The sequence below is a fragment of the Crocuta crocuta genome, unplaced genomic scaffold, assembly GCF_008692635.1.
Source record: "Crocuta crocuta isolate KB4526 unplaced genomic scaffold, BGI_CrCroc_1.0 scaffold267, whole genome shotgun sequence".
Lineage (NCBI taxonomy): Eukaryota > Metazoa > Chordata > Mammalia > Carnivora > Hyaenidae > Crocuta > Crocuta crocuta.
In genome coordinates this window covers 3,862,985-3,886,214 of record NW_027531899.1, presented here as the reverse complement: position 1 = coordinate 3,886,214, position 23,230 = coordinate 3,862,985, and the positions used below count along the sequence as shown (strand labels likewise).

The window sequence follows — 23,230 nt, the reverse complement described above, 5'->3', positions numbered from 1 at the left end:
TTTTTTTTTTTTTTTTTTTTTTTTGAAGAAAAGCCAGAAATGTGGAAACATGAGTGAAACGTTCTGACTTTTAAATGGAAATACGTACACCATGGGGGCCAGGGGGCCGCACTCACCGGGCAGAGCAGGCCCTGGCGTGCCCAGCTGGCAGGCTCTCCTTGCACAGCTGCCGCGCCAGCTGTTCCAGGGCCCGCAGCTGCACCTGGTGCTGCTCCTGGCGCCGCTGCAGCCTCCACACGCGCCGCTGCAGTGCTCCCAGGACGGCGCCCAGCCCGGCCAGGGGGGGCCGGGCCCGGACTCCAGGCTGTGGCCTGGCAGGAGCAGGCGGAAGGGGCATGGGGGTCAGGAACATGGCCGGGGCCTCGGGGCCTCTGGGTGCCGGCCCTAGTACCGCGAGGTGCACGGGGCCAGGGACTGAGACAGCTGGGCCTGGGGACAGGGGCTCGGTGTCTGGTGCGGAGGGAGACACGACTGGCTTCTCGGTGCTTCGGGAACTCTGCTGCTTCTGGAAGACAAGGAAGCAGACAAGGCATGAGGTGGGGGCCTCAGGGCCGGACTCCAAGGGGTTACTGCCATCATGTAAAGCCAGACCTCAAGGAGGAACTTCCCTCAGGAAAGAAGGGCGTAGGGTCAGAGTGCAGGAGGGATTTCCATCTGGAGAGGAGGGCTGGGGATCAGACTCCATGGATTGTTTCCATGTGGGGAAGACTGGGGGTCAGACTCCAGGGGTGGGGCCTCCCTTTGCTCACCTCAGTAGGCGATGCCGGGGAGAAAATGGAGGGCACGGCATCAGGCCGCAGGTAGCGCACACCCCAGCGCCACTGGAAGCAGGAGGGCGTGAAGTGCTCGCTGCACAGGTGCTGGTGGCAGCTGGGTACCCAGTCCTCGTGGCCCATGTGCCGCAGCCAGGCCTGCAGTCGGGGGCCATCCTTCAGTGGGAACCTGCCAAGGGCAGAAGGGTTACAGGGTCAGTGAAGTTACGGGGTCAGCAATATCAGGTCCAGTCATACCCCTCCCTGAGGACACACACACTGGGGGGGGGGGAGGGGTCCGTGGGCTCCAGACCGCTGTCTCCCTAGGCCAGAAGCTGGCACTGCCTCGCACCCAGGCTCTACCACCAACCTGCATCCCACTCTTCCGCCTTTTAACACCCAGCATCAGCCCACTTCTCCTACTGTGGGTGCCCCTCCCATCCAGCCTCCAGCCTCTCCTGGCTGGGCTTTTGCAACAACCTCCCTCCTGGTTTCCCTTACCCACAGCCCCTCTGCCTTCCTCCCACAATCTGCTCCTGTACGTGAACCTGAGAGAGCAGGTGATGAACTAGGCAAATCTAGGAAGTGGGAGATTCTACATTCATGGAGGTAGGGTGGGGTTATAGGTTAAAAGAGATTTAAGAAACGAGGCTGTGGACCTCATCTGCAACAAATCATTCCATAAAAAGACATTTTAACACAGTTGGGGGAAACTGAACATGAATCGGGTACTAGATAGTTGTAAGAAATTAATTTTGATAGGTATGATAATTGTCTTGGTTTATGCTTTTAAAATAGTCACCTGGGGGCGCCTGGGTGGCTAGGTCGGTTAAGCGTCTGACTTCAGCTTAGGACGTGATCTCACAGTCCATAGGTTCAAGCCCCATGTCGGGCTCTGTGCTGACAGCTCAGAGCCTGGATCTGCTTCAGATTCTCTGTCTCCCTCATTCTCTGCCCCTCCTCCACTCATGCTCTGTTTCTCTTAATCTCTTAAAAATGAATAAATGTTAAAAATTTTTTTAAATAAATAAAATAGTCATCTGTTGGAAAAACATTCTGAAATATTTATGGGTAAAAGAACTAGTATCTGTAATTTACTTTAAAATACTGCATTAGAGGGGTGCCTGGGTAGCTCAACCAATTAAGTGTCCCACTCCTGGTTTTGGCTCAGGTCATGATCTCACAGTTTCGTGGGTTCAAGCCCCGCATCAGGCTCTGCACTAGTAATGTGGAGCCTGCCTGGGATCCTCTCTCTCTCCCTCTCTCTCTGACCCTCCCCCACTTGTGCTCTCTCTCAAAATAAATAAACTTTAAAAATAAATAAATACTGTGTTAAAGGTGTAAGTAGGTGGAGGTAGATGAAAAAGATTTGCAAAATGTTGACAACTGGTGAATCCGAGTGATAGATGCATGAGAATCCATTTATATAACTATTTTTTGTGTATGCTTGAAAATACCTGTTAAAAGGTGTTTTTTTAATATTTATTTTTGAGAGAGAGAGTGAAAGAGAGAGGGAATCAGAGGATCAGAAGTGGGTTCTGCACTGACAGCAGAGAGCCTGATGTAGGGCTTGAACTCACAAACCATAAGAGCATGACCTGAGCTGAAGTCGGGATGCTTAACTGACTGAGCCACCCAGGCACCCCTGTTAAAAGGTTTTTAAACAACTCAACAACAAAAATGACCCCATTAAAAACAGGCAAAGGACCTGGGACACCTGGGTGGCTCAGCTGATTGTCTGACTCTGGATTTTGGGTCATGCCATGATCTCACAGTTTGTGGGACAAAGACCCAAGTCAGGCTCTGTGCTGACAACATGGAGCCTGCTTGGGATTCTCCTTCTCTCTCTCTGCTCCTCCCCTGCTCTCTCTCTCAAAATAAATAAATAAAATTTTAAAATAAAAAATAAATAAATAAAAAGAAAAAAAAGAAAATGTGGCATATGCATACAACAGAATATTATTTAGTCTTAAAAAGGAAATTCTGACACATGCTATTACATCGCTGAACCTTGAGGACATTATGGTAAGTGAAATAAGCTAGACAAACACAAACACACCACTTATATGAGGTATCTAGGGGACTCAAATTCATAAAAAAGAAATGGAATGACGGTTGGGCTGGGGGGAGTAGAGAATTGGGATCTGTTGCTCAATGGGTATAGAGTTTCAGTTTTGCAAAATGAAAAAGTACTGAAGATTGGTTGCACAATAATGTGAATATTCTTGATATTAATGAGCTATACACTCAAAGTTGGTTAAGATATGGGGCGCCTGGGTAGCTCAGTTGGTTAAGCATCTGACTTCAGCTCAGGTCACCATCTCATGGTTTATGAGCTTGAGCCCTGCATCGGGCTGTGCTGACAGCTCAGAGCCTGGAGCCTGCTTCAGATTCTGTCTCTCCCTCTCTCTCTGCCTCTCTCTCTGTCTCTTTCTCTCTCAAAAATAAACATTAAAAGTTTTTTTTTAATGGTTAAGATGGTAGATTTTATATTACATGTATTTTACCACAATTAAAAGTAAAAATTTAAGTTTAAGAAAATTAACTAAATAAAAGCTTTCCCTGTGGGAGTGGGTGGGGATTATCTGAGACTCCAGAATGTCCCCAATGAAGACCTAATTTTCCAGCTTCACTTGCAGCCAGGGGCAGCCACATAATTGAGTTCTGGACCATTTGTCCTGTGGCAGCTGTCAGAACTGGAAGACATTAAAGGTTTATTTTAAGCAGTTAAATTTTGAGATAGTTTGTTATGTAGCATTAGATAACTAATGTGGTCAGTCATCCACACTCTACCCGCACAGTATCTTCCATATCTGCCACATGATTTACTTGATATGTTTCTTAAAATGGGCCAACTTTAAGTATTAAACAAAGATACCTCAAAGAGAAATTTTACACCCCAATTTAAGATGGAAAACCAGTATTGGGGCACCTGGGAGACTCAGTTGATTGACCTCTCAGGTCATGGTCCCAGAGTCGTGGAATGGAGCCCTGTGTCGGGCTCTGTGCTGAGAGTGGAGCCTGCTTAAGATTCTCTCTCTCCCTCTCTCTCTCTCTCTCTCTCTCTCTCCCCCCCGCGTCACTCTCACTGGCTCTCTCTCCCTCTCTCTCAAATTAAAAAAAAAAAAAATCATACAGTTCTGTGAAGAAGACAAAGACGAAGACGAAGAAGAGTAGTAGTAGTAAAGAAAACAGTATCAATTCTATGAATGGGAGTTGGCCAGAAAAACAGCTGGATACCTTCATCTGCCGAGGGCTCAGAGGCCTGCTCTCTCTTTGTTTAAAGGGCAGAGTAAGGGGTGTTAGTGCGGGACAGCACCAACTCTAGGAGACGAGTGGGCACATGCACACAAAGGAAGGCAACGGAGCCCTAAAACAGAAAGCGGAGGCACACTATGAACTGACATGCTATTGTCAGGCATAGACGTTATGTAAAAAAAGCAAAGTTCCAAACAGAGCAGATCAGCTTTTAGTAATTGTGGCAGGCTCAGTAATGGCCCCCAAAAGATATCCATGTTCTAATCCATGTTCTAATCCCTGGAGCCTGGGAATACTACTTTGCATGACAAAAGGTGTGATTAAGTTAAGGGTCCTGAGGTGGGAAGTCATCCTAGATCATTCATTTGAGCCCTAAATGCAATTACAAGCATCCTTGTAAGAGGGAGGCTGAGAAGATATTACCACGGATGAAAGCGGAGAAGGCGATGTGAGCACGAAGGCAGAGACTGGAATGATGTGTCCACCAGAAACTGGAAGAGGCAAGCAATGGATTCTCTCCTACAGCCTCACAGGGAGCGCAACCCTGCCAACGTCCTGATTCCGGCCCAGTAAGACCGACTTGCACTTCTGGTCTCCGGAACTGTGAGAGAATAATTTCTGCTGTATTAAGCCATCAAGTTTCCTTCAGTATCCACAGGAAATTAATACAGTAATGGAGGGTGAAATTAGAACATGTATTCAGATTTGCTTGTATTTGCATAAAGAAACCAGTAAGGCAGGGCGCCTGGGTGGCTCAGTCAGTTAGGCATTCCAACTCTTGATTTGGGCTCAGGTCATATTTTCAGGGTTCGTGGGATTGAGCCCCGCATTGGGCTCTACACTGATAATGTGAAGCCTGCTTGGGATTCTCTCTCTCTCTCTCTGCCCCTCCCCCACTCATGCATGAATGCTCTCTCTCAAAATAAAGAAATAAACATTTTTTTTTAAATTAAGAAGAAAAAAAAAAGAAACTGGGAAGGACACATAAGAAAGGAGGTAGGATGGACAGAGATGGGGGCGTGAGCAAGACTTCTCAGCCAAAAGGCAGACAGACAGGGCAGGTGGGGGCGGGGTGGGAGGCACAGCTAAGGAGAGAGGACAGAGGAGCTGACTCAGAAGGGCTGTGGCACCCAAAGAGCAGAACCCCAGGGCACACAGCCAGGAACTCTGGCTGCCGCAGTTCCTTTCGCCTATTTGGGATCCAAATCCTCTCATCAACCCCATTCTGCACGGATACACACAAGAAACCTCTTACAGCAGCATTCCCCGCCCCCTCCTTGGCAGAAACTGACAAGTGTCTACTCCACTTGCCCTTTTCTTCTTCCTTACTAGCAAAACTCCAACTTTAGCTGAGGTCATAAGGTGCTGTGTTAAAAGACTATGTTTTCCCAGGTTCCTCTGTGTAGGTAGGGCCATGTAACTAAGTTCTGGCCAACGGATACGTATGTGTCATGTGAGAAAATCTGGGATGGTACCTGAAAGGCGAGGGCGTTCTCACATGGATCAGAGAAGCTCAAGGGGCAAGGGAGGAAAGTATAAAACCTCTTCCTAACTTGGTCTTTTCCTTATTTTCTTTTTTTTTTTAAATGTTTTTATTTATTTCTAGGAGAGAGAGAGACAGCGTGAGCAGGGGAGGGTCAGAGAGAGAGGGAGTTACAGACTCTGAAACAGGCTCCAGGCTCCGAGCTGGCAGTCAGCACAGAGCCCGACGCGGGGCTTGAACCACGAACCGCGAGATCATGACCTAAGCGAAAGTCGGACGCTTAACCGACTAAGCCACCCAGGCGCCCCGGTCTTTTCCTTATTTTCTTATTCTCCTTTGTTAATGGGTTCTGTAAAAATCTACCTTAAGTGGACAGTGTCCTCCTTTTCTATAGAATAGTTTAGTCTTTTAAAAATTTTTTTTAATGTTTTATTTATTTTTGAGACAGAGACAGAGCATGAGAAGGGGAGGGGTAGAGAGATAGGGAGATACAGAATCCGAAGCAGTCTCCAGGCTCTGAACTAACTGTCAGCACAGAGCCTGACGCGGGTCTCGAACCCATGAACATGAGATCATGACCTGAGCTGAAGTCGGAGTCTTAACTGACTAAACCACCCAGGCGCCCCTAGAATAGTTTAGTCTTATTGGTTATCTTTCTAGATCATGGAGTGGCATACACTGTTAGAGATTCTTTAACAAAAACAAACAAACAAAAAGCAGCTCTTTTCTCCCTAACAATCAATTTAAAATGTCTTCAGGGTGGTTAAATGCTCAGCTATTTCCTAGTCTCCCTTGTAGTTGGGGGGTGACCAATGGTGAAGAACTCGCAGTTAGGTGGGGTTTCTGGGAAGGGTTTCTAAAAGGGGCTAATTCCATTTACAGTTGGAGCCCCTTTGGGTCTTCTTCCCTTTTCTTCCCGGGAATGGTACGGCATGATGGCTGAGGCACTTGGCAGCCATCCTGGATGGAAGCTGCATGCTAAGGATGACAGAACGGAAAGAGAGGAACCTCAACCCTAATGACTGTGGACCTGCCACACCCAGTGCTGGTCTGTCAACCTCTGTATTTGGTTTTTAGGAGAGAAAAACAAACCCTTAGTAGATTATATTATTGTTCAAAATATTTGCTGCCCTTCCTCACATGAAGATTATGTATCTCTACTCCAATGACTTGAGGGTTGCCAGAGATTTGCTTTGGCCAAAGGACTGAAAGTGACATGGGCCACTTTTTTTTTAATGTTTATTTATTTTGAGAGAGAGAGAGACAGAGGGAGGGAGAGAGAGGGAGAGCGAGCAGGGAAGGGGCAGGGAGAGGATGAGAGAGAACCCAAAGCAGGCTCCATGCTACCAGCTCAGAGCCTGATGTGGGGCTCAATCTCACGAACTGTGAGATCATGACCTGAGCTGAAATCAAGTTAGACACTTAACCAACTGAGTCATCCAGGTGCCCTTGACCACTTCTAAACATAAAATTTGTCAGGAGCCAATGAGTGATTCTCCCTATTTTCTCTTTTTCCCCTCCTACAAGACTAACAATATTCCATGTAGGGGAGGCTCCTTCAGCCTGAGTCTGCAGTTAAGATACTAGGGTAAGTCCACAAATGGTCTGCAAAGGATGTAGTGTGAGTGAGAAATAAACCTTTACTGTAGTAAGCCACTGAAATTTTTTAAATTTGTTTTTTAATTTTCAAAAATTTTATTTTTTATGTTTTATTCATTTCTAACAGAGAGACAGACAGCGTGAGCAGGGGAGGATCAGAGAGAGGGAGACACAGAATCCAAAACAGCCTCTAGGCTCTGAGCTAGCTGTCAGCCCAGAACCCAACGCGGGGCTCAAACCCACGAACCATGAGATCATGACCTGAGCCAAAGTCGGACGCTTAACCGACTGAGCCACCCAGGCGCCCCATAAGCCACTGAGATTTTGCCTCTGTTACTGCTGCATAATTTAACCACACTGTACCTTATAACCTCCATAATTTTTTAAGCCAGTAATATTTCGTGACTTTCTTACTGCCAACCACATGCAATTCCTAACTGATAGGTCCCCCATGAGAGATGACTCTCATATGTTCCTGAAAGGGCCTAGACAGAACTACAGAATGTTTCCTTTGGCTGCCTGGCTCTGTTATTCCCTGGCAGCGACTTCCCTCTCTGTTTCACCTTGTTCCTTCCTACCACCTATGCCTTGTCCGCATCTCCTTTGGAACAGCCCCTCACCAAATTCTTAACTATGTGGCTTCTGCAAGACGGACGCAGGGGTGAGCCCTGAGGTGGAAATGAGTTAGCCTGTGTGAGGGACAGCCTGGTTGCCATTGGTGGGATTTATTTTAATTTTTAAAATTATTTATTTATTTTGAGAGGGTGCGGGTGCACGTCCCTGTGCACAAGCAGGGGAGGGGCAGAAAGAATCCCAAGCAGGCTCCCGCCGTCAGTGTGGAACCCAACAGAAGGCTCCATCCCACGAACCATGAGATCATGACCTGAGCCGAAATCAAGAGTCAGACGTTTAACTGACTGAGCCACCCGGGTGGCCCTGGTGGAATTTAAACAACACACACATGAACCGATCTTTATAAAGTCATCTGGTTACTCTGTACAGTTGTCGTTATTCTTCTCATTATTATATGCGGAGCGCTTGAACACTGCCTGGCATATCGTAAGTGCTCTCCAAGTAAGTTGTTCTTGTAAGGGGCACAAGAGTGGAGGCAGGGAAGCCAGGAAGCAGCTCTCACAATGTCTCAGCAACAGATGATGACAACCTGAATAGCAGAGGTAATGAGAAATGGTCAGGCTGGAAATGTAGTAGGGTTTTTGTGTTTTTTTTTAATTTCCTAATAATTTAGTTAGGAGTTTCCTGTTCGCATTTATAACTGTATTGCCAAAGTGTTAGGGTGTGGTAATTGGGTGGGGATATGTTTGGGAGGTAAAGTCAAAGGGCCAGTTAACGGACCCGACTGGGGGCAGTGGCGCTGAAGAAAGCATCAGGAGTGACCCCAAGGTTGTGTGTTCGGTTCTTCAATGTTTGACCCTTCACCTATCCAATTAAGCTCTCAGGACAGGAACAAGATCTGTCAAGGTCCTTTGTGTCCAGCAGGGGGTTCCTTTCTGCAGTAGACACTCAAGAGTTGCTGAATTCATAAACAATGCCAGAGCGACATATTTTAAAAAACAAATCTGGTCACACTAATTTAGGTTTGGAAGACTCCTCTGCATTACTCTTACTCTGCACCAGGGCCCCTCAAGGGACATGGGCTGCTGGGTTTCCTTGGGGAGACCATCTGAAATGCATTCAACAAATTCATCCAACAAATATTTACTGAGCGCCCACTATGTGCCAAGCACTGATCTAGGACTGGGGAAATAACAGACAGCAAGGCAGAGAAAAATCTCTGCCTTCACAGAGTAATATTCTGGTAGGGAAGACAATAAAGGAATACATCAAATATGTGACATGCCAGATAGTGGTAAGCATTAAAGGGAAAAATAAAACAGGAGATGGATAGGTAGAACACATATGTATCTGGCAGAGGGTTATCATTTTACATAAAGTGGTGGTCATAAAGGTAAGGCCTTTCCATGCAGACGGAAAAGCACAAAGTCCCTGGGGCAACAATGTGCCTGGCATGTTAGAGGAACTTCAAGTAGCCAGTGACACTGGAGCACAGTGGTAAGGGGCAGGAGGAAGGAGATGAGTCATATAGAGGTTGGAGATCGAGCTCCTGTAGGGCTTTGTAGGCCTTTCTGTCTGCTCCAGCCTCACCTTGTCTTTTATAGAGTGACATGGGAGCCATGGGAGGGATCTGAACAGAAGAGGACTCTGATCTAATTCAGGTGTCCATAAATTCCCTGTGACTGTGTGGGAATCAGAATGTGGGAGTGGGTTGATCAATGAAGAAGCAACTAAAATGGTGCAGTCAGGAGATGGCAATGGCCAGAACCAGAATGGAGGCAGAGAAGGAGTTTAGAAGTGGTCAATTCTGGATAGATTTTAAAGGGAGAGCCCACAGGATCTGCTGATGGACTGGATGAGGAATGTGTCCTGGCTGATTCAGACTAAAGCCACCAGAAACAAACCTGTAGTCCAAGAAAGTCAGGTTTATGTACCATAGCAATGAGGGAAACTGCACACCAGAAGTATTATAAGGAATCTCACCAAACCAGGGAAAAGACAGGGTTATTATTTGGATTTGGGGGAAGCGGTGAAATATAAATGAAATTGTTTGGATAGGCTTAAACCAAAGCAGAATTGTGTGTGAAGGGATAGATACCAGGTCTGGATTGCAAAATGAGTCCAGGGTCCTGTCTCCTTGTAAGCAAAAAACTTTAGGTCGATGAATAAAACTATGTCCAGAAATGCCTTACTTGAAGCTCTGCCCCTGGACTGTAAACTGAGGTTGCTTCTCATTGTCAAAATGACTTAACTCCCCTACGCGTTCAGTGAGATGTTTCATTTTTACTGATACAATTTCAAATAGCAAAGTTTACCATAAACCATGATTTTACAATTTTTTTAAAAAGTAGACTCCATGCCCAACACGGAGCTTGCGCTCACTACCCTGAGATCAAGCGTCTCTATCTACTGAGCCAGCCAGGCGCCCCCATGGTCTAGGATTTTAGAGAACAAAGCTTCCCAGTAAAAACAAAACTCAAAGAAGGGGAATNCGGGGGGGGAGTATATATACATATATATATTTTTTTCCTATTAACTCTTCAGCCGGCCTTTCCCGTATCTTTTATTCCAGCCTGGGAATAATAAATAGGAAGACAGATTTTTAAAGATTATTTTTGTTTTTTTACAGTTCAAGCTAATTTTTACTTTAAGTGTGAGGAAAGAAAAGAGGTGGAGATAACTCTAAGGTTTCCAGCCTGAACAACAGGAAAGATGAAGTAAGTTATCAACTGCGACAGGAAAGGCTGTGGAAGGTTTGGGAAGGAGACAAGATCAGGAGCTCAGGTCCAGATGTTCTACGTCTGAGATACCTCAACTTCGTGGAGATGACGAGAGGGCAATTGTAGGTCCCTCCCTACACAGTCCCACTTCTTCCGGTCGCCCCTTTCACTACCTGGAGTTAAACGGCTACCCCTGTGTTTAAACACATCTTCACCTTTGCACAAGCCGTGTTTCCTGCTGAAGATACCGTCTCCTCACTTAGCTAACCCCGCTTCTAGATACCTGCGGGCTGCACCCCGTGCCCGGCAGAGACGCAGTTATCNAACCCCGCCCCGCACTTGCGCTCACTTGTAGAAGCTCACAGGGCGGTTGTCAGCGCCCAGTCGGCCCGCAGTGTTGGAGCAGTTCGGAGCACGGCAATACTTGGGCATGGCTGTTCAAGCCCGTTGAGTCCTGCCCAGTCTGCAGCCTCACTTTGCTCCTCTCTGGGTTCTAGGGAACACGGCCCCACCCCTCTCTGCCTGCCTCACGTGACGGCCCTTGAATCCTCGTCACGTGCAGGGAAGGGGAGTGGGCGCCTGCGCACTACGCGCCCCGTCGCGTTACCACAACTACGCCCTAGTCACGTGGCAAACGGGGACACGCGAGTGCGGCGGTGCAAAGCCAGTTCTTACCCACCCTGACCTTGTCACGTGCTGGGGGGGTGATGACGTCACGGCTTTTCTGAGTCTGCGCCAAGAGGTCAGGCCCTTTCTGCTCCACCCTACTCTTACATCCGGGCGACTATCCACTGCGTCGGGGGAAGTGCAGCAAAAGGCGAACTGGAGGCTTTGGCCTTAGCTACGTAAAAATTAAAACCTAAACGCTTGTTAATGATGAAAACACAGACCGAATAAAAAACGCCATTTTGTTTGATCAGGCATCAAGTCAACTAGCTATAGCTGCACCCTGCCAGAAACTTCGCTCCGCCTCTTAGCCCTCATTGGTCAAAACGGCCGCCCGGCAGCCCTGACATTGGCCAGACTCGGGGCCTCCCGCGTCCAATGGGCGGCGGCGCCGGCTTTCCCGCGGGCCGTTTGCTCTTCGAGCGGGTCCTGGAGGCGTCGGCGGCAGTTGGGGAGTGCAACGGTTGCCCGGATCCTGCGCGACGATGGCGGCCTTGGGGCTCGGAGGCTACGCGCGGAACGATGCAGTCGAGAAGCTGCCGTCCGTCACGGTGGGAGTTCCGGCGCGGAGGAGCCAGTGCTCTCCGCCTCCAGCTCCGCCACTGTGTCTCCGGCGGCGGACACGACTCTCGGCGGCGCCGGAGGACTCGGTGCAGAACCGGGTGAGGAGCTGTTTGCCCTGCCCACCCCAGTTCCAGGCTCCCTCCCGGGATCCCCCTGGTCCCGCCCTTAGATCGTTAGCCCCGCCCATCAACCCTCGGCTAGTCTACTCAGGCTCCTCTCTGGCCCGCTTCGTCTCCTACGTCCCGCCCTGTTAGCCAAGACTCCTCCCACTTTCCCGTCTTCTCTCTCAGGTACTATCCAGCAATTCTAGCTCACCTCTCAACCCCCGTCCCCATAGCCCTTGGAGCATTTTCGGGGTTTCTCCCTGGACCCTTACCTCGGAGTGAATCTTAGTTCTGATAATCACCTTCTAGTCCCGCCTTCCTGCGTATCTCTTCCGTCACCTTTAGATGTTTCTCTGGGCCCTTCCATTTTTGTTGACCTCGCTCCACGCTGGATCATTAGGATCCCTAGCAGTGTTCAGTATGGAGTCCTACCTCTCGAAACTGCCCCTCAGCTCTACTCTGCCTTCCCTCCCCACCTGCTTTTTCTTTCCTTCTCCCTTACCAACGTAGGATTCTTATTACATATTGCCACGCTAAATTATGGACAACATGTGAATAATTGTAAAATCTCACTAACGCTTCCTGCGGGGAGGGGGTACAGAACAGTTCCCTAAGCCTTTAGACACAGAAACAAAGATTTTGGGGTAGATAGAAAGAATTCCATTAGCACAATAGCAATTAAAAAAAAAAGTTCTCCAACTCTGAGCTACGAAGTCTGTTTTTATAAAACAGAAGTGTTAATAATCATAGCATGGAGCAGAAATAAAACGGTGACTGTGACCTGCTTGACAGAGTCCAGATAGAGAGTGGAAACATGGTAGCTGTTGGTGGATCTTGTTCTTGCAACATGACTTCTTGCTGCACTCTGATTATATCACCCATTCCTGGCTGCAATTCCTGGTGGCCCCTGCCCATCTCTCTGGCTATTCCTCCATGGTCCTCTCTCTTAAATGTTAAGTCACACAAGCCTGCTTTCTGTTTTCCTGAGGCTCCAAGCTCTTTACCACCTCCTAAGTGTTTGCTGAGTCCTCTTGGCTTTTTGCCGCAGTTCTTTTGACTGGCTCCTCATCCTTCAAGTCTCAGCCTGCATATCTCTACCCTGAGAGGCCTTCCCCCAGCCTAAAACAGACACCTACTTTAATCTCTCACCTAGCACCCTGAACTTCACAGCACTTACCTTCTAGGTTACCTGAAAGTACCTTGTAAGCGCTAAATTATGTATAAAATAGAGGAATAACAATAGCAATTTCAGAGAGGCAGTAAGCAATGTGGTTAAGAGTGCAGCCTCTGGACCCAGACTACCTGGGCTTAAACCTTAATTCTGTTGTTGTTGTTGTTCTTCTTCTTCTTCTTCTTCCTCTTCCTCTTCCTCCTCCTCCTCCTCCTCCTCTTCCTCTTCCTCTTCCTCTTCTTCTTCTTCTTCTAGTAGGTTCCATCCCCAGCATGGAGCCCAATGCAGGGGTTGAATTCATGACCCTGAGATCAGGACCTGAGCTGAGATCAAGAGTTGAACTTCTGGGGCGCCTGAGTGGCCCAGTTGGTTAGGCATCTGACTTCGGCTCAGGTCATGATCTCATGGTTAATGAGTTCAAGCCCCACGATGGGCTCTGTTCTGACAGCTCGAAGCTTGGAGCCTTTTTCTGATGTGTCTCCCTCTCTCTCGCTGCCCCTCCCTGTTTGCACTCTATCTCTTTCTCTCTCTCAAAAATAAATAAACATTAAAAATTAAAAAAAAAACAACGAAATAAATCGGGCAGAAAAGGACAAATATCATATGTTTGCACGTATAGGAGGATTGGGAGGAACTTAACAGAGGACCATGGGGGAGAAGAAGGGGAGAAATGGTGGGGGAAAGGGAGAGAGGCAAACCATGAGAGACTCTTGAATGCTGAGAACAAACCAGGGACTCATGGGTGTGGCGGGGAGGGGGGGAGATGGGCGTGGAGGAGGGCTCTTGCGGNCTTTAACTGATTGAGCCACCCAGGCACCCCAATTCTGTCCTTCTTGTTATGGACTTTTATGTGCTTCAATGTCCTTATGTAAAATGAAGATAATAACATAATATTCCTTTGTAAGGTATTTGTGAGGATTAAGTGAGCTCACGTATCTTAAGCATTAGAACAATACCTGGCACATTGCAAATTCTCTATTAGTGTAGCTATTACTGTTTTGATTGTGTATTTTGGGTAATTGGTGTCATTTATTTTTCTTGTTTGGTGGCAAAGTGTCCATCTGGCTTATAAAAGATACACTCTAAAAATGACATATTATATTATATTATATTATATTATATTATATTAGTGCCCAGTAATGCTGATTGACAGATATAAAACTGATGTGAGTGCCATTGCCTAATTGCTTGGGTTAGAGTCCTGGTGTTTCTCCTTCCTGGATGGGTTACCTCTCTGGGCCTCTTTATACCCTCATCTGTAAGATAGAGATGATGATGACGATAATGATCATATCACAGGGTTATTGTGAGCATTAGATGAGTCAGCACAGTCACAGGTATTTAAACAGTGCCTACCTCCTGGTAGATGCTCAGTAAGCAGTAGCTATCATTATCCTATGTTTGCCTCTCATTTCTGATGCCAGTGACTTGCTTGAGAATGTTTTACTTTTAAATAATTAGAAACTAGTGTATTCCAGGGGCAGCTGGGTGGCTCAGTTCATTGAACATCCGACTTTGGCTCACATCATGATCTCATGGTTCATGGGTTCGAGCCCCGCGTTGGGCTCTATGCTGACAGCTCAGAGCCTGGAGCCTGCTTCAAATTGTGTCTCCCTCTCTGCCCTTCCCCATCTCATGCTCTGTCTGTCTCTGTCTCTCCGAAAATGAATAAACATTTAAAAAGAAAGAAAAAGAAACTCGTCTATTCCAAATATGAAAGTATCACAAATCTATTAGTCCATAACGTAAATTGGTTTTTTTTTAAATTTTGTTAATGTTTTTATTTATTACTGAGAGACAGAGAGAGACAGAACATGAGCATGGGAGGAGCAGAGAGAGGGGGAGACACAGAATCTGAAGGAGGCTCCAGGCTCTGAGCTGTCAGCACAGAGAACAACGTGGGCCTTGAACTCACAAATCGCAAGATCATGACCTGAGCTGAAGACGGATGCTTAACCGACTGAGCCACCCAGGCGCCCTGATACTCTTAATTGTTTTAATCAACCATGATAGAGACTTGCTCATTTAAATTACTTTCCTTAGAGAATTTAAAGATTTTAAATGTGATTGTTCACTTGTTTCTTTACTTGTTGAACTCTAGACTGTAAATTTGCTGAGGGAATAGATGGTGTCCACTCTTGCTCACTGCTGTGTCTCCCTTGCAGAGCCCAAGGTACAGACTGGCTTTGGAGCCAGAGACTAGCAGGGTTTGTATGCCAACTTTGCCACTCCACAGGTGTGGGATCTTGGGCCTCAACATCCCCATCTGTAAAATGGGTGTTATAATAATGTCTTCTTCCTTGGGTTGTTGTGAAGTTTCAAATCTTTTATCCATATAAAATATTTAGAAACTTATTCAGAGGTCACCTTCTCAATGAGGCCTTCTCTCATTTCCCAATACCCCCAATCTCCTTCCCTGCTTTATTTTTCTCTTCTGCTCCTAACAGCACCTGACATCTGTTTTACCTATTTGTTCTGTATATTTTTTATGTCCTCTATCCCATCATGGTTAGGATGCACGCTCCAGGAGGGCAGGGGTTTTTGTCTGTCTTCCTCATCATTCTGTGTCCTTGAAAGGAATGTTGAGAAGAACAAATGTTAGCTGTTGGCCATAGTTGGCCATAACTAAACTGTTAGTGTTAGATGTAACAGAGACTGAATGGGTGGCTGAGGCAGTGGTGCCACAAAGGGCCTACTGGGAAAGGCCTCTGACTTGGTCCTTTCCCCCACAGGTGTCACTCGAGAAGGTACTTGGCATCACAGCCCAGAACAGCAGTGGCCTGACCTGTGACCCCAGCACAGGCCACGTGGCCTACCTGGCAGGGTGAGTGAGTGGGCGGGTTTTGGCTTTTCCATTTGTAGAATGCAGGTAAGCTGCCTACCCCTGAGGGCTGTGGAGAGAGAGGCCCATCTGAGTCTAGAACAGCACCCGCATGTGATGAGGACTATGAAAGCCTTATTGTGACTGCAGGTGGGAGGTGGCGGCAATTCTGGGAAATACCCAAGACCCAAGCTGTGGTGTCAGACAGCATGGATTTGTGCCCCAGTGCCACCGTGTGCTCTTCTGTGAACCCCTGCTGCTTCGCCCATAAAACACAACTAGGGATAGCCTCCTCTTGAATAGTTTGAGAGGACTGAAAGATCTCCTCCTACTGTTTATCCCATAAATACGGATCTAGCCTGGCAGTGTTTGAGGCACCGAAGAGACCCCTCCACACCTGGAGGGCAGGGGCGAATCTGTAGTCCTTCCTAATGAACAGTATCTGTCATTGAGTCTACGACGCAGTCCAGGATAGAGGACAAGGGTGGGCTCTTGAATCTGATATGGAATCATATCCCCACACTGTCCCTGACCTGCTGGGTGGCCCTGGGCAAAGGATTGTCCCTCTCTGGGCTTCAAGTTAAGGGGACTAAGATTTCTGACTTTACCTGGCAGTTGTGAGGAAGTAAAGAGATTGCGCACATAAAGTCTTTATTAGACCAGTGCCTGACGGAGGAAGTATTGGTTTCTATTTAAGAATATGTTATCTAGTGACTTGAAGTGCCCTAAAATTCTCAGCATAGACGCCTGGAGGAGGAGGAGGGAATCTTCTGTTCAGAGCCTCATTTATGTGTGGGCTCTTCTGTTGGGAATGGAATCATGCCTGGACCCCAATATTCCTCTCAGTTTGGGCACATTTTCCTCTTTCTCTCCAGCTGTGTGGTGGTGATTTTGAACCCCAAGGAGAACAAGCAGCAGCACATTTTTAACACTGCCAGGTAGGCTGGGGCCTGGGCATTGGGTAGGGGTGGGACCAGGGTCCTGGCACACACCCCCTTCCCCACGTTGCTTGGAAGCTCGTAGGTGGGTGGGTGACTAACTCATTCACTCACCCGTCGGTTCAGCGACATTGCTACTTTGTGCTAGGTAGTGTTCTGTGTGCTGGGGACAGTGAACAAAAGACGTGAGAATCTCTGCTCTTGTAGAGCCGACAGCCCAGCGGGAAAGACAGACTAAACCAGTTGGCAAATTACTAGCTGACTCTGACCATCGCTATGGAGGAAATAACGAGGATGTGGGACAGCAGGTTTGCTGACAGAGCGGAGGAAAGCCATATTAGAGGGCTCGGGGAGGGCCTCTTGGAGGCTGAGACCTGAGAAAAGTAAGGGAGTGACCCCTGTGAAAGTATCAGGGGAGTGTTCCAGGTAGAGGGAAGAGCAAGGGCAAAAGACCCTGCAGTGGATAAGAATCTTGGTTTTTTGAGGAGCAGCCGGGGATTCTTTTCCCTGGAACTGGAGGAGTGGGTGAAGGGGAAATGAGGCTGAAACAGATGCCACTTCTGGGTCTTAGTAATTTTTTAACTTTTTATATTGAAATAATTAGATTTTAAAGAACAGTACAAAGAATGCCTATATAGCCCTTACTCATTTTCCCCAGATGTTCACCTTTTACTATGTTTGCTTTATCATTCTCAGTCTATATACGTAGTAATTTGTTTTCTGAACCATTGAGAGTAAGTCAGGGACATGATACCCCTGTGTCTCTAAATATTTCAGTGTGGATTTCCTGGGGGTGGAGTGGGCATTATCCTTCAAAACCACAATACATTCAACAAAGTCAGGTAATTAAAACTGGTACGTCACTACCACCTAAGCCTCTTTCAAGTTTTACCATTTATCCCAAGAATGTTCTTTATGGCAAAAGAATTCTGTCCAGAATCACACATTGCATTCAGTTGTCGCTTTGGTCTTCTTCAGTCTGAAGCAGTTCCTTCATCTTTTCTTGACTTTCATGACCTTGACACTTGAGGATGACTGGCCAGGTATTTTGTAGAATGCTCCACCCTTTGGGTTTGTCTGATGTTTCCTCATAGATAGACTGGGGTTCTGCGTCTTTGGCAGGAACACCTTAGAAGGAATGCTGCATCCTCCTCAATACATTCTATCAGGTGGTGTATGATCTTGACCCGTCTTACGACCAGTGGTGTTCACTTGGGCCCTTGGTTAAGGTGGTGTCTGCCGGGCTTTCCCACGATGAGGCTTCTCTTTTCCCCTGGTGACTAGTGAGTGTGCTGTGGGGAGCTTCTCTGAGACTGCACGTATAACCCTACTCCTCCCCAGACTTTGACTCACGCATCTTAGCCTGGCTTTGACATTTTTCAAAGCCTCTGCAGGGAATCCTGATGGCCAGGGCTCTCCCCATCAGGTAACTTGGGCAGCACTTCCCCTGTGATGAGGTCTTCTCATCTCAGAACTGGCTGAGAGTCCTGACTTCACGGAGCATGCTTGAGGAATTAGTGCAGCGACGCCCACAGAGCATTTTGTGGAAGGCCGGGTGCAGGGTCAGGGTACGGGACATGCTACGAGTGTTACCTGACTGGCTAGCTGGTTTGGCGACTGATTCCTGCTCAGGTCATGATCCCAGGGTCGTGGAGCCCAGTCCCATGTTGGGCTCCAAGCTGGGCATGGAGCCTGCTTGAGATTCTTTCTCTCTGCCCTCTCTTGTGCACACACTCTCTCGCTCTCACTCACTCTCTCAAATAAAAAGAGAGTGAGAGGGGAGAGGAAAAAATAATATAGTCTAGAACCATGAAACTTGCTGCCAAAAAAACATGCAAACTCGTCTGGTCATTCAGTCCTTGTGCAGACTAGAGAGAAACATGGGTTTTCCAGAACACTTTGAGTGTTTAGCAGTGGAGCACATGCTGTAGGCTGTCTCATGTCTGCCAGCACCACCCCCACAGTTAGGACAGGTCAGTACCATTTCCTGCACCTGAATTTCTTGGGGTTACAGGGTGGGTGGGATCTTAGGGAGCCCACCCCTGCTGAGTGAGAGGAAAGGAAGTACAGTGACCTGTACAGTGACCACCCTATCTTTGTTTCGGGCCTTTGCTGTTACCCCCAGTTCCCTGTGCCACCGACCCCCTTTCTGGCAGCGGGAAATGCAAGGAATGCACTGTGTGCTGTGTGCTGGGCACACGGGCAACACTGGCTCTGTGGGAGCTGCTGGGACTCACCTCTCCTGGCCTCTTCCAAGGCTTGGGAGCAAGGAGTGGGCGGATTATTGTGAGCACAGCCAGGCTGGGGTCTGGCTGCCTACCCTCCTTGGAACCAATGACCAGCGTCTTTCCTTTCCCTCAGGAAGTCGCTGAGTGCTCTGGCCTTCTCCCCTGATGGGAAGTACATAGTGACGGGGGAGGTGAGTTGTGTTTGTGATTGAGTGGGTAGGGAGGGATCCTGGGGCCAGTCCTTCTACCCCCAAGTAAGCCTGGAGAGCCCCTAGAAGAGCTTCTTCTTGGGCTGGGGAGCACCATGGCAGATGGGGGAGGTGGCTTTTGGGCACATCCTAGGGCAATGCCAATTTCAGCCCTAATAGCCCTGCCAGCCCCTCCTGGTGCAGATCCCAGCAGCAGTAATGGCCCCACATTCCCCAGAACGGGCACAGGCCTGCTGTGCGCATCTGGGACGTGGATGAGAAGAGTCAGGTGGCAGAGATGCTGGGACACAAGTACGGCGTGGCCTGTGTGGCCTTCTCCCCCAATATGAAGCACATCGTGTCCATGGGCTACCAGCACGACATGGTTCTCAATGTCTGGGACTGGAAGGTGAGAGACTGGTGGGGGTGTGGGCAGGCAGCCGGCGGCCAGAGCACCCTGCTGCTCAGGCATCCGGTGAACTAAATGAGATAATTTTGTAAAGTGAGCTCATTTATCCAGGAAATATTTATTGCCCATCTAGTGCATGCTGTTTTAGACACTTACTGTGAGGCATATGACAAGCTCTAACTAGTAGAATATGTAATTATTCTCATATTGATCAGCTGTGATCTCAAGCAAGTGACTTAACTTGTCTGTGAGTCTGTTTCCTCATCTGTAAAATGGATACGTTAGCATTCCCTTTGTGTGAGAATTCAGTGACTTAATATGCACCGAAAAGCTGGACTTTGGAACAGCTAGGGGAGGACTTGGAGGTGGCAGAAGTGGGTACCAAATCCTGGCTCTGTTCACAACCTGCTGTGTGACCTTGAGCATATGACACCATCTCTGTGAGCCTGGCAGAGGTAGGGAGAAGCACCTGTCGGATAGGACTGTGGAGAGGATTTCATCCTGCGAAGGCTCAGTCATGTGTGAGCTGTAGAGCTTGGACTCTTGGGGAGAGCCCTGAACCTTACTCACACATGGAAACCTTTCCGAGCCTCAGTCTCCTCTGTGTTGGTAAGGATAAGAGTGCCACACGTAGGTTTCCCCAAAGGGCCCCAGGAAAATGACCCGGAGCAGGGGAGGGCTGAGTGGTACAGGGCTGAGGGCACAGGCACAAATGATCCAATGGCTGGGTGCAGGTGTGAACTTCTCTGCATTGATTCTTCCAGAAAGACATTGTGGTGGCTTCCAACAAGGTATCGTGCAGGGTCATCGCCCTCTCCTTCTCAGAGGACAGCAGCTATTTTGTCACCGTAGGGAATCGGCACGTGAGGTTCTGGTTCTTGGAAGTCTCCACTGAAGCAAAGGTAGGTTTCTTCCCCTGCCCCCTTAGCCAGGCCTGGGGGGTAAAACCATTAGGGGCAGCGTGGACTCCTGTTTCTACCTGAGATTTGGAGGCAGTGGTCTCAGAGGTTGTCTGGCCTCTGGTTCAGATTCTGCTGCTGGGCCTGTTCTCCAGGTGCTGCCAGGCCCTGCTGGGAAATCTCCCCACTGACCCTGGGTCCGGCCTCTTTGCTGGACTGCCACCTTCCAGCCACTCTGCTTAGACGTGTCTGTTCTGTTTTTTTCTTTCTTTCTCCTCCATTTGGAGGAATGTCTTAGAGTCCTTCTGTTTAGCTATGTGTCATATCCTCTGGTCATGAGAGTCCCCCTGTGATCTTGCTGGGGTCGGGGCCGTGTGGACAGTGTCTTACTATGCCCTGCTGTGCCTCCAGGTGACGGGCACAGTACCCCTCGTCGGGCGTTCAGGCATCCTGGGTGAGCTGCACAACAATGTCTTCTGTGGTGTGGCTTGTGGCCGGGGCCAGATGGCAGGCAATACCTTCTGTGTGTCCTACTCGGGCCTCCTCTGCCAGTTCAACGAAAAGAGGGTGCTGGAGAAGTGGATCAACCTGAAGGTACCCCACCCTCCCTGTCTGCATCAGTGGGGGAAACTCTTCACAGGACATGTGTCTCCAGGGACACTTGGTAATGTCCCTGCCGGGTAGTTGATTCCACTAACTGGGTTTAAGTTCTCAAAAGTTCTGCTTGTGAGACCCTTGATGAGTGACTTTCCCTCAGTGAGCCTCAGTTTCCTCATCTGTAAAATGAAAATCCTGCTGCCTGCCTCACAGAGTTGATAAGGGAGTCCTGTGAGATAATATACGGAAGGCACTCAGCACAGTGCCTGGTACCCTGCAATGGGGTCAAGGTTACAGTTGCTCTCCTATCACTGTTTGATCCAGTTCCCATTTTTCTTCTTCACTGAGCACTCTTAGCTGGTGGGAGGACTGCTTTTTTTTTTTTTAATCTAAGGTATGATTGACTTCATTTTTCAGTCAAAAAAGACTATATTAAAAATACATAACATTTTTTAAAATTTTATTTATTTTGAGAGAGTGAGAGTGTGAGCAGGGGAGGGACATAGAGAGAGAGGGAGAGGGAGAACCTCAATCCAAACTATCAGCACAAAGCCCATTGCAGGGCTCACTCTTGTGAGCCATGAGATCATGACCTGAGCCAAAACCAAGAGTGAGATGCTTATCTGACTGAGCCACCCAGCTGCTCTTATAACATTTTAATCCAAAGAATGGGGGCTTCTGGGTGACTCGGTATCAGAAGCATCTGACTTCTGATCTCGGCTCATGTCATGATCTCACGGTTCGTGGGATTGAGGCCCAAGTTGGGCACTGCACTGATGGTGTGGGGTCTCCTTGGAATTCTCTCTCTGACCCTTCCCCACTCTCATTCTCTCTCTTTCTAAGTTTTAAATAAATAAAAACTTAAAAATAAATTGCAGAACCACTTTTTTCAGGCTCTGAGGGAGCATAATGGTTTTCCCTCCTTTTCCTACCTCTGCTCTTTTTTTTTTTTTTTTGAGAGAGAAAAGATTACACAAGCTAGGGAGAGACAGAGAGAATCCCAAGCAGTGCAGAGCCTGATGTGGGGCTCCATCTCCCCTGTGAGATCATGACCTGAGCTGAGATCAAGAGTTGGACGCTTAACTGACTGAGCCACCCAGGCGGTCCATCCTACCCCTGCTCTGTGGCTCCTCTCCAGAACTCACCTTTAGGGTTAATGGCATGGCGTCAGGCCTGTGGAAGAATTCGGAGTTTCGTCTGTTTTTCCTAGTTGATTAAACATCATTTGGTTTTTTTCCTCATTAGAATCCTCTTTCTAGAACTTCGGCAGCTTAGGCAAGTCCAAAGCTTTTGACGGATGGATGGTTAGCCCCTGAGCAGTTGTCATAAATGACGACTTAAAAATAAGTCCCTCTAGACTTGGAAAAGCTCCTATAATCTGTGTCCAGAGGTCTGGCACTTCCTGCCCCATCCATCTGCGTATTCTGGCAGGATAGACAGTCCAATTGTCTTTTTCTGTAACGTTTTTTTGTGTTGCTTTGAAGTAAAATCTCTGTGAAGTTGTTTTTAAACAATAGGGAATAAAATATAAGCCTCAGACTCAACCCTGTTACTGCAAATTACCTATCGGAAGTCACAATCTCTGAACAGATTATTTTCCACACACAGCTGAGTTCCTCTGTTGACAGTGACAGCAATTCTGTCATAATTTGTGCCTCTCTGCCTGCTAGCATGTTTCCTTCAATGGTGACTGCTACATCCCGATCTCAACAGTCTTGAAATTTGCAAAAATGGGCTTCTTGGACCCAAAGAACTATAAGGCTTCTCTGGAGACTGAAGGCTGTTCTGTTAGTCTCTGTGTCCCTGAATTGGGCCACATGGAGCACCAATTCACTTGTGTCCCATTTGCCCCCACAGGTCTCCCTGTCTTCCTGCCTCTGTGTTAGCCAGGAGCTCATCTTCTGTGGCTGCACAGATGGGATAGTCCGCATCTTCCAGGCCCGCAGCCTGCAGTACCTCGCGAACCTGCCCAAACCGCACTACCTTGGGGTGGACGTGGCCCAGGGCCTGGAGCCCAGGTACTGCCTGGCAGAGGGAGGCAGAGGAGCCCACTTAGTCTGTCCACTGATGTTCACTTACGCTTCCAGCTCCATCTACTTATCTGGCCAGCCCTGGGCTGGAAAGAGACAGCTATAACAAGGCAGCAAAATCTCTGCCACCATGAAGTCTGTGGTCTAGTGAAGGGAGCTTGATAATAAGCAAGTACACAAACAAGACCATTTCAGATAGTTGTAAATGCTGTAGTGAAATAAAGCAGGGA

General features: G+C 48.0%; 2 protein-coding genes across 11 annotated transcripts in view; one reads left to right on the top strand and one right to left on the bottom strand.

The window, feature by feature from the left end:
• Positions 1 to 54: 54 nt before the first annotated feature.
• Positions 55 to 11,302, bottom strand: THAP8 (THAP domain containing 8). 9 transcript variants are annotated; one of them, XM_077773817.1, is made up of 4 exons: positions 10,735 to 10,826; positions 4,434 to 4,611; positions 750 to 942; positions 55 to 505 (listed from the first exon to the last, which is right to left on the bottom strand). In XM_077773817.1, the coding sequence occupies exons 3-4, from the start codon at positions 894 to 896 to the stop codon at positions 113 to 115; spliced, it is 540 nt and encodes a 179-aa protein (XP_077629943.1). In that variant the 5' UTR covers positions 897 to 942; positions 4,434 to 4,611; positions 10,735 to 10,826; the 3' UTR covers positions 55 to 112. The 9 variants fall into 9 exon arrangements, with proteins under 9 accessions (XP_077629943.1, XP_077629947.1, XP_077629942.1 ...); XM_077773821.1 differs by having other exon boundaries at positions 4,437 to 4,611; XM_077773816.1 differs by lacking the exon at positions 4,434 to 4,611 and adding an exon at positions 8,054 to 8,254 and having other exon boundaries at positions 10,735 to 10,799.
• Positions 11,303 to 11,448: 146 nt separating this feature from the next.
• The window catches only part of WDR62 (WD repeat domain 62), a 44,701-nt gene continuing 32,919 nt past the window's right edge, over positions 11,449 to 23,230 (top strand). For both annotated transcript variants that reach the window (XM_077773678.1, XM_077773677.1), the window contains exons 1-8: positions 11,449 to 11,713; positions 15,623 to 15,714; positions 16,587 to 16,649; positions 19,011 to 19,068; positions 19,304 to 19,474; positions 20,239 to 20,376; positions 20,785 to 20,967; positions 22,828 to 22,988. In XM_077773678.1, the coding sequence (XP_077629804.1) occupies positions 11,537 to 11,713; positions 15,623 to 15,714; positions 16,587 to 16,649; positions 19,011 to 19,068; positions 19,304 to 19,474; positions 20,239 to 20,376; positions 20,785 to 20,967; positions 22,828 to 22,988 (1,043 nt within the window). In that variant the 5' untranslated portion in view covers positions 11,449 to 11,536. The remainder of the gene's footprint in view (positions 11,714 to 15,622; positions 15,715 to 16,586; positions 16,650 to 19,010; positions 19,069 to 19,303; positions 19,475 to 20,238; positions 20,377 to 20,784; positions 20,968 to 22,827; positions 22,989 to 23,230) is intronic.